Source organism: Cotesia typhae, unplaced genomic scaffold, assembly GCF_013202065.1.
Source record: "Cotesia typhae breed Kobodo isofemale line unplaced genomic scaffold, CoteBio_Ctyphae contig_26, whole genome shotgun sequence".
Taxonomy (NCBI): domain Eukaryota; kingdom Metazoa; phylum Arthropoda; class Insecta; order Hymenoptera; family Braconidae; genus Cotesia; species Cotesia typhae.
The window spans coordinates 434,966-446,049 of NW_027423732.1; the positions used below are offsets into that span (position 1 = coordinate 434,966).

General features: G+C 36.0%; 3 protein-coding genes across 7 annotated transcripts; 2 read left to right on the top strand and 1 right to left on the bottom strand.

Moving 5' to 3' along the window:
• Nucleotides 1-349: 349 nt before the first annotated feature.
• On the bottom strand, nt 350-8,602 carry Tnks (tankyrase). The gene is made up of 6 exons (XM_074239544.1): nt 8,208-8,602; nt 7,526-7,728; nt 5,630-7,281; nt 4,464-5,202; nt 1,316-1,923; nt 350-983 (listed from the first exon to the last, which is right to left on the bottom strand). Exons 1-6 carry the CDS (start codon nt 8,458-8,460, stop codon nt 728-730), a joined length of 3,711 nt encoding a protein of 1,236 aa, XP_074095645.1. The 5' UTR covers nt 8,461-8,602; the 3' UTR covers nt 350-727.
• Nucleotides 2,305-4,454, top strand: LOC141525177 (uncharacterized). 2 transcript variants are annotated; one of them, XM_074239553.1, is made up of 2 exons: nt 2,305-3,304; nt 3,455-4,454. In XM_074239553.1, exons 1-2 carry the CDS (start codon nt 2,320-2,322, stop codon nt 4,426-4,428), a joined length of 1,959 nt encoding a protein of 652 aa, XP_074095654.1. In that variant the 5' UTR covers nt 2,305-2,319; the 3' UTR covers nt 4,429-4,454. The 2 variants fall into 2 exon arrangements, with proteins under 2 accessions (XP_074095654.1, XP_074095653.1); XM_074239552.1 differs by having other exon boundaries at nt 2,305-4,454.
• LOC141525182 (uncharacterized) lies at nt 8,599-10,733 on the top strand. Of its 4 annotated transcripts, none has more exons than XM_074239560.1 (4): nt 8,599-8,696; nt 8,760-8,814; nt 10,120-10,460; nt 10,570-10,733. In XM_074239560.1, the coding sequence occupies exons 3-4, from the start codon at nt 10,120-10,122 to the stop codon at nt 10,688-10,690; spliced, it is 462 nt and encodes a 153-aa protein (XP_074095661.1). In that variant the 5' UTR covers nt 8,599-8,696; nt 8,760-8,814; the 3' UTR covers nt 10,691-10,733. The 4 variants fall into 4 exon arrangements, with proteins under 4 accessions (XP_074095661.1, XP_074095662.1, XP_074095664.1 ...); XM_074239561.1 differs by having other exon boundaries at nt 8,675-8,693; nt 8,758-8,814; XM_074239562.1 differs by lacking the exon at nt 8,599-8,696 and adding an exon at nt 9,110-9,201 and having other exon boundaries at nt 8,772-8,814.
• The last annotated feature ends 351 nt before the right edge of the window (nt 10,734-11,084 follow it).

Here is an 11,084-nt window from a genome sequence, read left to right on the forward strand (position 1 = left end):
TTTCCACTGATAATTATAACAACGACAATAATGATAAACAAATTTTTAAGACTCGAGTTGTTGTGAATTTTTAATTTTTATTAACACTACTTAGTCGACGATATCTCCTAAAATACTAAAAATAGACCCATAGTATAAAAACGTTTTTTATAAGAAATTTTCTAAGCGACAATTTTTGTCTCTTAAAATTTTCTCCTAAAATCAATATTTTAGGAGTTATCGCCATTCTTATCAAAAATGTAAATTTTTTCTAATTTTCAATAATTTCCTCTATAGGTTACAATTTGATTGTATATAGATAATAAAAAAAAAAAAAAAAAAAAAAAAAAAAAAAAAAAAAACAAAAACATCAGCCATATTTTTATTTTTATTATACAAATAGTGACATAATAGTGTGACATAATAATAAATAAACAATTAATTATAATAATTAACGAACTAAAAAAAAAAAAAAAAAAAAATAATAAAGTGAAAAAAATGTATAAAGTCAAAAATAATTTATCACACGTACTTATAATTAATTATAATTAATACCGCCACCTAAAATTACATATGTTACATAAAAATTAATTAATTACACAAGTAATTAATTAATTTGATTATTTATATTTATAATTATTAATTATAGTTTAAAAGCGTAGCTGGCTTGCGGCTTGCGTTGGCTCGGGGCCGGTTCCTGGGGCTTCTGGCAGCAGCAGAGACGCCTGAGCCGGGCCAGGGTCTGCTCTCACCTGGAGGCGTTGGGCTCGCTGTCCGGGGCGCCTGCGAGGCTGCTAGACTCCTGCGGACGGACTATCTGGTAGGTGATCAGATACTCGGGGTACGCTTGCTCTCCTCGATAGACCACGTATTCTGGATAGGCCAGGCCGCCTTGAGACGGCTTTCCCATCACGCTGTGGTGACCCGGTGGCGCGTGCGCCATTTTCATTGCTGAATACTGCAGGAATGACTTTCCCAGGGTCACTCGGCAGAGCAACAAGTGTCTGGAAATATTATTTTTTTTAGAAATTTTGTCAGAAAAATTTTTAAATTTAAATCATAATATTTATTTTAATATAAAATATAGAAAATTAAGTCATAAAATCAGTAAAAAATAAGTCATAGAAATATATTGATAAATCATAAAATCAGTGAGAATTAGATCATAAAATCATAACCATGTAAAAATTAAGTCATACAAATCATACAAAAATTAAATCATAAAATCAGTGAAAATTAAGTCATAAAATAATAGAATGTTAATTCATAAAATAAATTAAAATTCAAAATTCAAAATTCAAGTCATAAAAAATATAAAAATTGAATCAAAACTCACCTGTGACAAATATAGCATGATCGATCCTTATGAGCAGGGCATCCAGTTCCTCCACAAATCCCATAAACATACTGATTGCTCTTACTGCTGTGTTCCGCGAAGTAAATCCCGGCGCCAAACATGCCCCCAATGTACGCGTGCCTCTCGTCAAACCCTTTCTGGACAATAGCATTGATAAAGGAACTCCCGTGGAATAGCATCCTCTCATTGGCCTGTGGGATCGTCGTTGCTGGAGTAGGGGTCGCTCTACTAGCGCTGGAACCTGACGGTGGAGAGCCACAAGGTCCCGTTGCGATAACTTCCTCAGCGACTTCCTGTCTCCTGTGAGCGTATCGCTCCCAGAGCTTCCGGTTCTGGACTTTCTGGATCCTGACGATGTTGTACCTGGAGAATATTCCTCCAGAGTGACCATTGTCTCGGTGCTCGCGAACACCGCTCTGCATTTCCGCCTCCACGGCCAGGAACTCTTTATCGTCCACCAGCAGGTCTACTAATAATGTTCCTGGAGTTGAACTCAGCGAAGGTTGCCACAAAGTTGTCGCTGAGCTTAGAAGCTTGTCCATTCCTTTTATTAATTTGTGTCTGTACCCGTATGCAGTCACTCCGACCTAAAAAAAATTATAATTAATAAAAAAAAATTAGTAATTTTCATTATTTGTAAACAAAAACATAAAATAAATTGATAATACAGTCAATAATAAAGCCTTAAATAGACAAAATTTGAAATTTTACTTCCTAAATTTTCTGTAAGATGGCGCTGCGCACCGGATACAGAACTACGTCATCACTGGCGGCAAAATTCAAATTTCAAATAATTATTTTTAATTTAAAAATTACCTAGAGAACTTGAAAATACTTTTTTTTTTTTTTTTTTTTAATTTTTTTAATAAAATCAAATAAATTTTAATAAATGACATTTTAAAAAATGCATCTTTTCTATTAAACATAATTTTTTTTTTTTTTTTTTTTTTTTTTTGTTACATATTAGTAAAGAAATTTAAAAAATGATAAAATCAAATACAAGCGTGACATTCTTAATTAATTTCATTGAGGTATTAAAGCCAAAACTCACTGAGTATCAACGGCTGTTAAAACTCGTCAAAAAATATCTACATGTATCTAATTTAAATAAAAAGTATGTTCAAAAAGTACTTTCGACCGACGAAAAAGAGATGATAAAATTTCTAGATGCCTTTCTCTTAGAACTGACGAGAAATTATTCTAAAATATTAAAGGCCAATTCGATAATGAAGTCGTTCAACACCAGCCAAGTCGAAGAAAGTGACCTTTACACAAGCATATCCTTAAAAACTTACAACGAACAAGTCGACGCTTACAACAAGTTGATCACAGAGTTCGATTTGTTAAGAAACTATTTGAAGAAAGGTAAATTGATTAATTCGAATGGTCAATTACTGTTGCTCGAAGTGTTTAATGGAGAATTTAGAGAACTGGTGGGCTCCAAAAGAGACGAAGGTTATAATTTATGGAAAGCTTTGAGTTCTAAAACCGATGAACTGAAATTGATTGGTAACGATGCGACTTTGTTGCAGATTGAAAAAGCTAGCAGAGATCCCGATTCAGAAATTGCAATGAAAAGATTGGAAAGAAGGGTTGTCAATTTGTCTGCCTTTGATTCGGTGGAGCCTAAATCGATTCGCCGATCGAAGAATCGAAGAAGTAGAAGGACGTTTATATATATTTGCAAGCCTGATGATATACCGCCGATTCAGCGGGTAGAAATAGAGGAAGATTTGTTGCCATTGTCATTGCAACATGAGTCTGCGCAAGATTTAGCAAGATTGCCTTTGAAGAAAGTTCAAAAATCTGATTTAGATAATTCTTTACTTCCTAAAATGGAGAGGAAGCCTATTTATCGTGATTCGAAGTCATTTAATTCGGAGCATGAATACCAATCTATCGATGAATTGGTCAAAAAACAGTCTACGCAAGATTTAACAGGATTGCCATCGAAGAAAATTAAAAAATATGGTCTAGATAATTCTGTTCTTCAGCAAATGGAAGAGAATCCACGTGGTTCGTGGACTTCAGAACATCAATACGAAGTTCCGAAAGAACCGATTGATAAAAAATCTGCGTACGATTTAGCAAGATTGCGATTGAAGAAAATTAAAAAACCTGGTCTGCAAACTTCTAATTTGGAGCATGAATATCAATCTTTCGATGAATTGAAAACTAAAGAATCAGAATTTCCGCAATCTGATTCAGGATACGTTTCTCCTGATAAAATGAAATCTAACTCTACTTTTAAAGACTCACTGTCAAAATTTGCACAATATCTATCAAAACTGCCCTTGCAAGAATGCTGTCTTCTGCCTAACGCGAACAAAAATCCAACTTATTTCATGGAAACAAAGAGATTCATGCTTAAAAACTCCTGCGGATTCGATTCAATAGCCCAGATCCTCCTAGCGAACGTTACTGACTACCCGAATTTTAAAAACGCGTCGCAGCAAAACTCACAAGTCATAGATTTGATCCTGAAACTTCGCGCGGGTCCTTGCTCAAAGGCAGCTTCTCTTCGGGATGATTATTTAGTGTCGAAGAACATAGCTCTTGCAAAATCAGATGGGAAAGCTCCCTCGCTTGTTATCGACCTTTTCGGGACGATTCTCGGAGTCTGGGTGAAGTACTTTGACGAACTGCCCAGCGCTTACAGACACTTCACCTGTCATCCGGAAAACCGCTCCAAAAAATCCGCATTTGAAATAGTGAAATTTGATCCGACTAAAAAGATTTCGATCAAAGAAGAACTCAATGGTTTTGAAAGCGATAAATTATGGTGTAATTTGTGCGGAAAAATGTCTGAAACGTACTTTGAACTGCAGAATTATTTGTTCATCGATTTGACCATTTCTGCGGGCAATAAAAAATACAAGTGCAAGTTAAACATGTTCCCCGAAAAATTGAATTTCTTGAAAACAAAATTTAGACTCGCGGGGGTCATAGAGGGAGATTCCGAACATTTTAAATCCTACGTTCGGCGAATTAACGGCGACTGGGAACTGTACGACGACTTGAAAGAAAGGGTGACTAAATGTTTTGCATTTTATGTTATAGCGCCCGAAGCTTTAGTTTACATCAGAGAATAATTGAAGAATTAACAATGATATTTTTTTTAACTCACCTGCTTAAGATCTTCATGTCCCATTTCCGCAAGGATGTCCAACGTGATTTGTTCCCTGTCGAACAGTTCCAGAAGATGTTCCAGCCCCAAACTCTTGAGGAACCCGCGAATATTAGTAACCCCTCGGTCTTCCTTGTCCAGCCAGGTCTCCAGCAGCGGAACCGGAGTCAGTTCTGTGTTGATGTTCCTGGAACTGGGCAGTGGAACGCAGAGCGTCATCGCCGCTCCAGAGGGCATGATCACAGTCTCTTGCAGAGCAGACGGAGTGGGGGAACTCGGCGAGGAGGTGATCGAGGAACCCGATTGTCTGACCAAGGAACCGGTCAGGTTCATCACGGTTTCAGGAACGATCTGCTGCGAGGTCATTGCGTCTTGGAGTAGGCATCTGACGTCATCCGCGCTGGACAGGTCTATCGGGCTCTGGCCCTCTTGGTTCTTTAGGAACGGATCCGCACCATGCGCCAGCAGCAGTGCGCATAATTGTGTTCTTCCTTTTTGCGCAGCTTCGTGGAGCGGCGTGAAACCCCACTTGTCTGTCGCGTTTACCACCGTGTTGTATTTTATCAGCAAGGCTGCGATGTCCAGGTGTCCGTAGCTGCTCGCGTTGTGCAGCGGAATTAGTCCGCCTTTGTCTTGGGCGTTTACGTCTGCACCGCGTTCTAATAGGTATTCTGCTACTTCTAGGTTGTTGTAACCCGCCGCTAGGTGCAGTGGGGTACTGTTCCGACCTTGAGCGTCCCTAGAATTTTAATTTTGGTTGTTTAATATTTCACTTGTAATTTATTTTTTAAAGAAATTAGAAGTATTTTCATCTATTTAATAAATTTTTTTAAATTTAATTTAAAAATTTAGTAAAAGTTATTAAAAAAAAATTTTTTAAATGTATTTAAATTGTGTAGGTAATTTTTAAAGTAAAAATAATTTTTTTGAATTTGAATTTTACCGCCAGTGATAACGTAGTTCTGTATCCGGTGTGCAACGCCATCTTACAGACAATTTAAGAACTAAATTTTTTAATTTTCTTTTAAATCGATAAATAAACTGTAATATCAGTTAAATGTCAACGAAATTAAGTAAATAAAAAAAAAAAAAAAAAAAAAAAAAAAATCAGTTCTATTAAAAATAAAAAATATTTGTAAAAAATTTATAAAAAAAATAATCCATACCTGCAATTAATATTCTCCGCAGTAAGTAATTTCTGAACTCTCCCCAAATTTCCTTTCTTCGAAGCATCAAGCAACGAAATATTGCCCCTCAACAAATCCGCAACATCTTGATCGCCCTCTCTGACCAAATCCAGTGGCGTAGCATTGTCCCTATTTTTCTTTCCAGCATCGGCGCCATGCCTCAAGAGCAGCCTAACAATATCACACTTTCCCTTAGCGGCAGCTTCATGAAGCGGAGTAAATTTCCACAAATCCGCGACATTAACCGAAGCTCCATGCTTAACCAACAGTTCCGTGACTTCATAGTGTCCATAACTGCAAGCATTATGAAGTGGCACGAGCCCGCCTTTGTCCTTAGCATGAACATCAGCGCCATGAGCGAGCAAAAACTCAACAACAGGCACCCTATTGTACCCTGCAGCAAAATGCAGAGGGGTTGAATGTCTTCCATCTAGGTCTCTGCAGTTAACAGCCAGGGGATTGGCATTCAGGATTCGTTCAACGGCAACAAGATCTCCAGCCTTGGAAGCTTCCAGGAGTTGAACGTCAGGTAGACAGCTGTTGCTAGGCGGATTCTCCAGGAGTTGCGCGACGTTGCCAGAAGCAAGCTGAGCCGCAGTGTACCCATGAAGGCTGATGATGGTGGTGTCTGCATTGTAAACCAGAAGGATCTTCGCCGCCTGGAGGTTGTTCTCCCTCGCGACGCGGTGCAGAGCGGTCTGTCCGAGGTTGTCTAAAGCATTGACTCTCGCGTTGCTACTCAGCAAGATCTCCATCGCTTCGAAGTAAGACCGATCAGCTGCGACGTGGAGCGGCGTCAGGAAATCCTTGTTCTTTTCGTTGACAGCCGCGTTTTTCCTGATCAGGGTTTCGATGATCTGCTTGCGCTTAGGGTTAAAGGCCGAGGGAGAAGCGTTTCCTAGAGAGGTTACTGACACGGCGATGTGGAGGGCAGTGTCGCCGGTGAGCGGGTGTTTGAAGTTCACCAGATCGGGGGTGAGGTATTTCTTAAACTTAGCAGGATCGGCTTGTCGGCAGGCGTCGAGGAGACAGTGCCCTTTGTATTCGTAGGCAAGCTTCTCCTGGAGGTCCAGAGTAGGCGCGACGTCAATCGCGCTCTTGCCGTGGCAGTTCAACTGAGTCGGGTCAGCGCCCTCGCTCAGCAACAGCGAGCAGACTTCCGCTCGCGATTTACTCGCTGCTTCGTGCAAAGGCGTGAAGGCCCAGAGGTCGCTGGCGTTCACTGCCGCGCCGTGCTTCAGCAGAGCTTCGGTTACTTCGAAGTGCCCGTAGCTGCAGGCGTTGTGCAGCGGAACCAGTCCGCCTTTGTCTTTTGCGTGGACGTCTGCGCCATTTTGGAGCAGGATTTGAACCACTCGTGCGCGGTTGTACCCCGCTGCTAGGTGCAAAGGCGTTGAACGCCGCCCGTCACTTGCGTGGCAGTTTACGTTTAAGGGGTTGAGGAGCTGGAGGAGCTTCTCTTCGTTCCCGGAACGAGCAGCTTCTAGTAACTCGTCTTTCCGGTACTCTCCTGTTAGGACAGGCTTTGTCGTTGATGGGTCCGCGAGTTCCAAGGCTGTTTTGCCTTCTGTGTTACGGATGATCGGGTCTGCTCCGTGTTGGAGTAACGCGATGCACACGTCGATTTTTCCCTGAAGGTTTTTACATTTTTTAACAGGGAAAATTACAATTTTTTATTAAAAAAATTTTTATTTGTAAAAAACTGAGTGCAATTTTTAAAAAATATTTTCTTTTGATTTAATTATTGAAAAATAAATTAAAAACGGCTCAACGGATAAAAATTGATAAATTAATCATTTTATTACTATTTCATTTTTAATTTTTAATTAATTATAAAAAAATTAATTTTTTAGCTTTAAAAAAATAAATACATACCTTGATAGCAGCTTCATGCAACGGAGTATAATTCCAGTTGTCCCTTGTATTAGGATTAGCCCCAGCTTCCAGAAGAAGTCTCACAACATCGCAGTGCCCGAAGGAGCAAGCATTGTGAAGAGGATGCAGGCCTCCGTCATCCCTCGCCTGGATTGAAGCACCAGCTGACAACAAAAACTCGACGATTTCTCTCCTGCCGTACCCTAAATTAAAATATTTAAAAATTGAAAAAAAATTTTTTAATTTTTTAAAATTACTTTTTTTTTTTTTTAATAATTAAAAAATTCCTAAGTAACTACTAACTTTAATGTCATCATTAAAATTATCTGTAATTTAAAAATTTTCAATTTCATTTTTTTTTTATTTATTTTTAAAAAAATTTTAATTTTTAAAAATTCAAAAATTTTTTTAAAAATTGATGTATTAAAAAATTCCTTAGTATTATTAAATGTCTCATAAATTAATATGACATTAAAATTAGCCGTTTAAAATTTTTTATTGATTTTTTTACAAAAAAAAAATTTTTCCAAAAATTTATTTTAAAAATATTAATATTAATTAATATTAATTATTTTATTGATAAATAAATAAATAAAAAAAAAATGATCAGCTGACTGCTAAGAAAAAGTCAAAAAAAAAAAAAAATTTAATTAATAAAAAATAAATAAAAATAAAAACTTACCAGCAGCAAAATGCAAAGGCGTTGATTTTCTTCCAGAAGTATCTCTGGCGTTGACAGTTTTTTGGGTTACCAGTTTCTTGATACGTGGTAAATCTCCATTCTTGCAGGCGTCAAACAACTCTTGTAGCGGATCGGAGCTCGCGATGGCATTGCTGCTCGTCAAGCTGCTGGTGATCGGCGTGCTGCTGTGCTGGTTCCCGAGAGATCCTGATGAGGATTCAACGCTCGCAAGAACAGACCGTCGTCCTGCCATTTCACATCACCGCCATTTTTATACTCTTGTCAAATCTGACCCGAGTAACAACAATAATCATAATAAGCGCACTGACTACAATAATAATAGTAATAAAAATAATAATAACAACTGTTCTAGCTACTTGGTAAACTTAGTCCAATTTCTTGACACTCGCGGCGCTGCGGGAAAATTCTCAGTGCTTTTTCCGACAGTGAAGGAGCTAAAGCTGAAAAAATAAATAAAAAAAAAAAAAGGTTAGTTTATTTTTTTTTTAATAATTTTTTTTTGGAATTTAATTTTATGAATTTTGAGTTTAGTTTTTTAGGTGCTGGAATATTTTTTGAGAAGATTTTATTAACCAGCTGGGTTAATGTAAGTATAAAATGTATGTCAGAATAATAAATAATTTTTTTTGTTGTTGTCAATTTAGTGTTTATGTGGACAAAAATATTTTTTTGGTATATCTATACCAGTGAAAACCATTTATAACGACATTGAAGAGACCGATGAATTATGGTCGTTATAGCCGATGGTCGTTATGACCATTATCTATTATTAATAATCAAAAACAACGTTGTTATTACATTCAAAAATACATTACAACTATTTATTAAACATCGCATTCAGAATCGTCAAATCATTTTTTTCTTTTTTCAATGTTTTGTAGTAAGTGCATCACTAGCAATTTTCTATAGTGCATTTTGAGGGATTTTATAATTCCTTGGTCCATTGGTTGCAGGAAAAAAGTCACGTTAGGCGGTAAGAATACTAGCTTAATAAATTATAGATTTTAAACAGGACAGTTGTCCACCACAAGAAGAATTTATCTTTTTTGAGCTTTCAATTGAGTATCCCAATCTCAAAGGCATTTTTCCAAAATTTCCTGGTTTATAATTTTTATAAAAAACAGGCGACTTTTTTGACAACCACTCTTCTCTGGTCCCAGTTGGTACATCAGCCGCTTGGCCACTAATTTTTCCACTAACTATGCTATAACCAAGTCGGAAACGTTCTGTCCAAGAAGAAGTACATTTAAAATTGTCTTTTCCTAATTTACGGGCAAAATCATTGGCTTTTTCTTGTAAAATAGCTCCGCTGATTGGTATATTATTGAACCTCTGGTGCTTAAACCAGAATTACTGAAAAACAAATACAGATACAATTACAAGTGCAAAAGCATGTCTTAGACGTTATAAATGATGTTTTTCTTGTTTAATATGGTTCAACCATGGTCGTTATGAGCGATTTGTCATTATAAACGGTTTTTAGCTTAAAGGTTTTATATTGTATTTAGACGTGACCTTGAAATTTCGTCGTTTTACCAGGTTCGTCAAAAACGTCAATAACTCCTAAAATATTGATTTTAGGAAAAAATTATAAGAGATAAAAATTGTAGCTTAGAAAATTTTCTATTAAAAACGTTTTTATAATATGGATCTATCTTTAATATTTTAGAAGATATATTTACTTTAGTAGACTAAAGAAAAATGACCAAAATTATGATATTAAAATTAGCAAAAAAAATTCTTAATAATAAAATAAAAAATAAATGAATTTGTTTAAAAAAAAAAAAAAAAAAATGAGAATATAAAATAGAAATTGTACCTTGAATAAAACTGTTGAAATTTCACCTCGAAGTGATTTATTGAACACTAAAAGTAAAACTAACAATTATAGATGGATAAATCACCAGAAGAAAAGCCGAAAAAAAGAAAACGGAGCTCCAGTTCAAGTTCAGGTTCAGATTCTGAGAAAGAAAAGAGGAAGAGAAAGAAACAGTATAAGAAGGACAAGAGGAAGATAAAGAAAAAGATGAAAAAGCTGAAGAAAAAACTGAAAAGAAAGGAAAAAGAAGTAATTAAAGACGCCGAGGAGCAGTTGGAGGTGATTGAGGACAACAAGTCGGATCAAGAGGACAAGACTGAGGTGAGATCTATGGCGCCTATGACAAAGGAAGAATGGGAGAAAAGGCAGAGTGTTGTTAGAAGGGTTCTTGATGAATCTACTGGAAGATACAGGTATCTTTTATTATTATTATTATTATTATTATGATTTTATTGTATTTTTGTAAATAAAATTATGACCTAAGATTATTAATAATGATAATAACAATAATAAGTGTTGCAGGTTAATTAAGGGAGACGGTGAAGTAATTGAAGAAATAGTATCCAGAGACCGCCATAAGGAAATAAATAAACAAGCTACAAAAGGAGACGGAGATTATTTTCAGAGTTTCTTTAAAAAGTAATTTTCTTAAATGTATTTGGATTAATAAATTTATTTATATTTTATGTTTTTTGAGTTTCAATTCTAGTAAAGAGCTTTCATTTAAGTACCGCCAACATAGAATTTTAATAGAGACGAAATAGAAATCAAAAGCTTGTTCATAATGATGATTTTTGAAAAAAAAAAAAAAAAAAAAAAGAATTTAAAGCTTTGGAGTACTGTGAAAAAAAAAATCGCAGCGCTTTAAATTTTTCAGGGATTTTAAGGGACACTTAAAAGTTAAAAATTTATCGACGATATCCTTTGTTCATCAATTTTATCCAAAGTTATACCAAGTTATCCAAATATTCTTGGAAATTATGGATAATTTTTGTCGTTTTTTCATTTAGAGTTATCATTTCAATAATTAATGTTTT

What these genes read in the sequence shown, in the direction of transcription:
- LOC141525177 (XM_074239552.1), top strand. Translation starts at nt 2,320, where the DNA reads ATGATAAAATCAAATACAAGCGTGACATTCTTAATTAATTTCATTGAG.
- Tnks (XM_074239544.1), bottom strand. Translation starts at nt 8,460, where the DNA reads ATGGCAGGACGACGGTCTGTTCTTGCGAGCGTTGAATCCTCATCAGGA. An exon ending in GCCTTTGCATTTTGCTGCTG is followed by an intron (nt 7,729 to 8,207) that starts GTAAGTTTTTAT and finishes ATTTTAATTTAG; the next exon opens with GGTACGGCAGGAGAGAAATC. An exon ending in TGCATGAAGCTGCTATCAAG is followed by an intron (nt 7,282 to 7,525) that starts GTATGTATTTAT and finishes AAAAACCTTCAG; the next exon opens with GGAAAAATCGACGTGTGCAT.
- LOC141525182 (XM_074239560.1), top strand. Translation starts at nt 10,120, where the DNA reads ATGGATAAATCACCAGAAGAAAAGCCGAAAAAAAGAAAACGGAGCTCC. An exon ending in GAATCTACTGGAAGATACAG is followed by an intron (nt 10,461 to 10,569) that starts GTATCTTTTATT and finishes TAAGTGTTGCAG; the next exon opens with GTTAATTAAGGGAGACGGTG.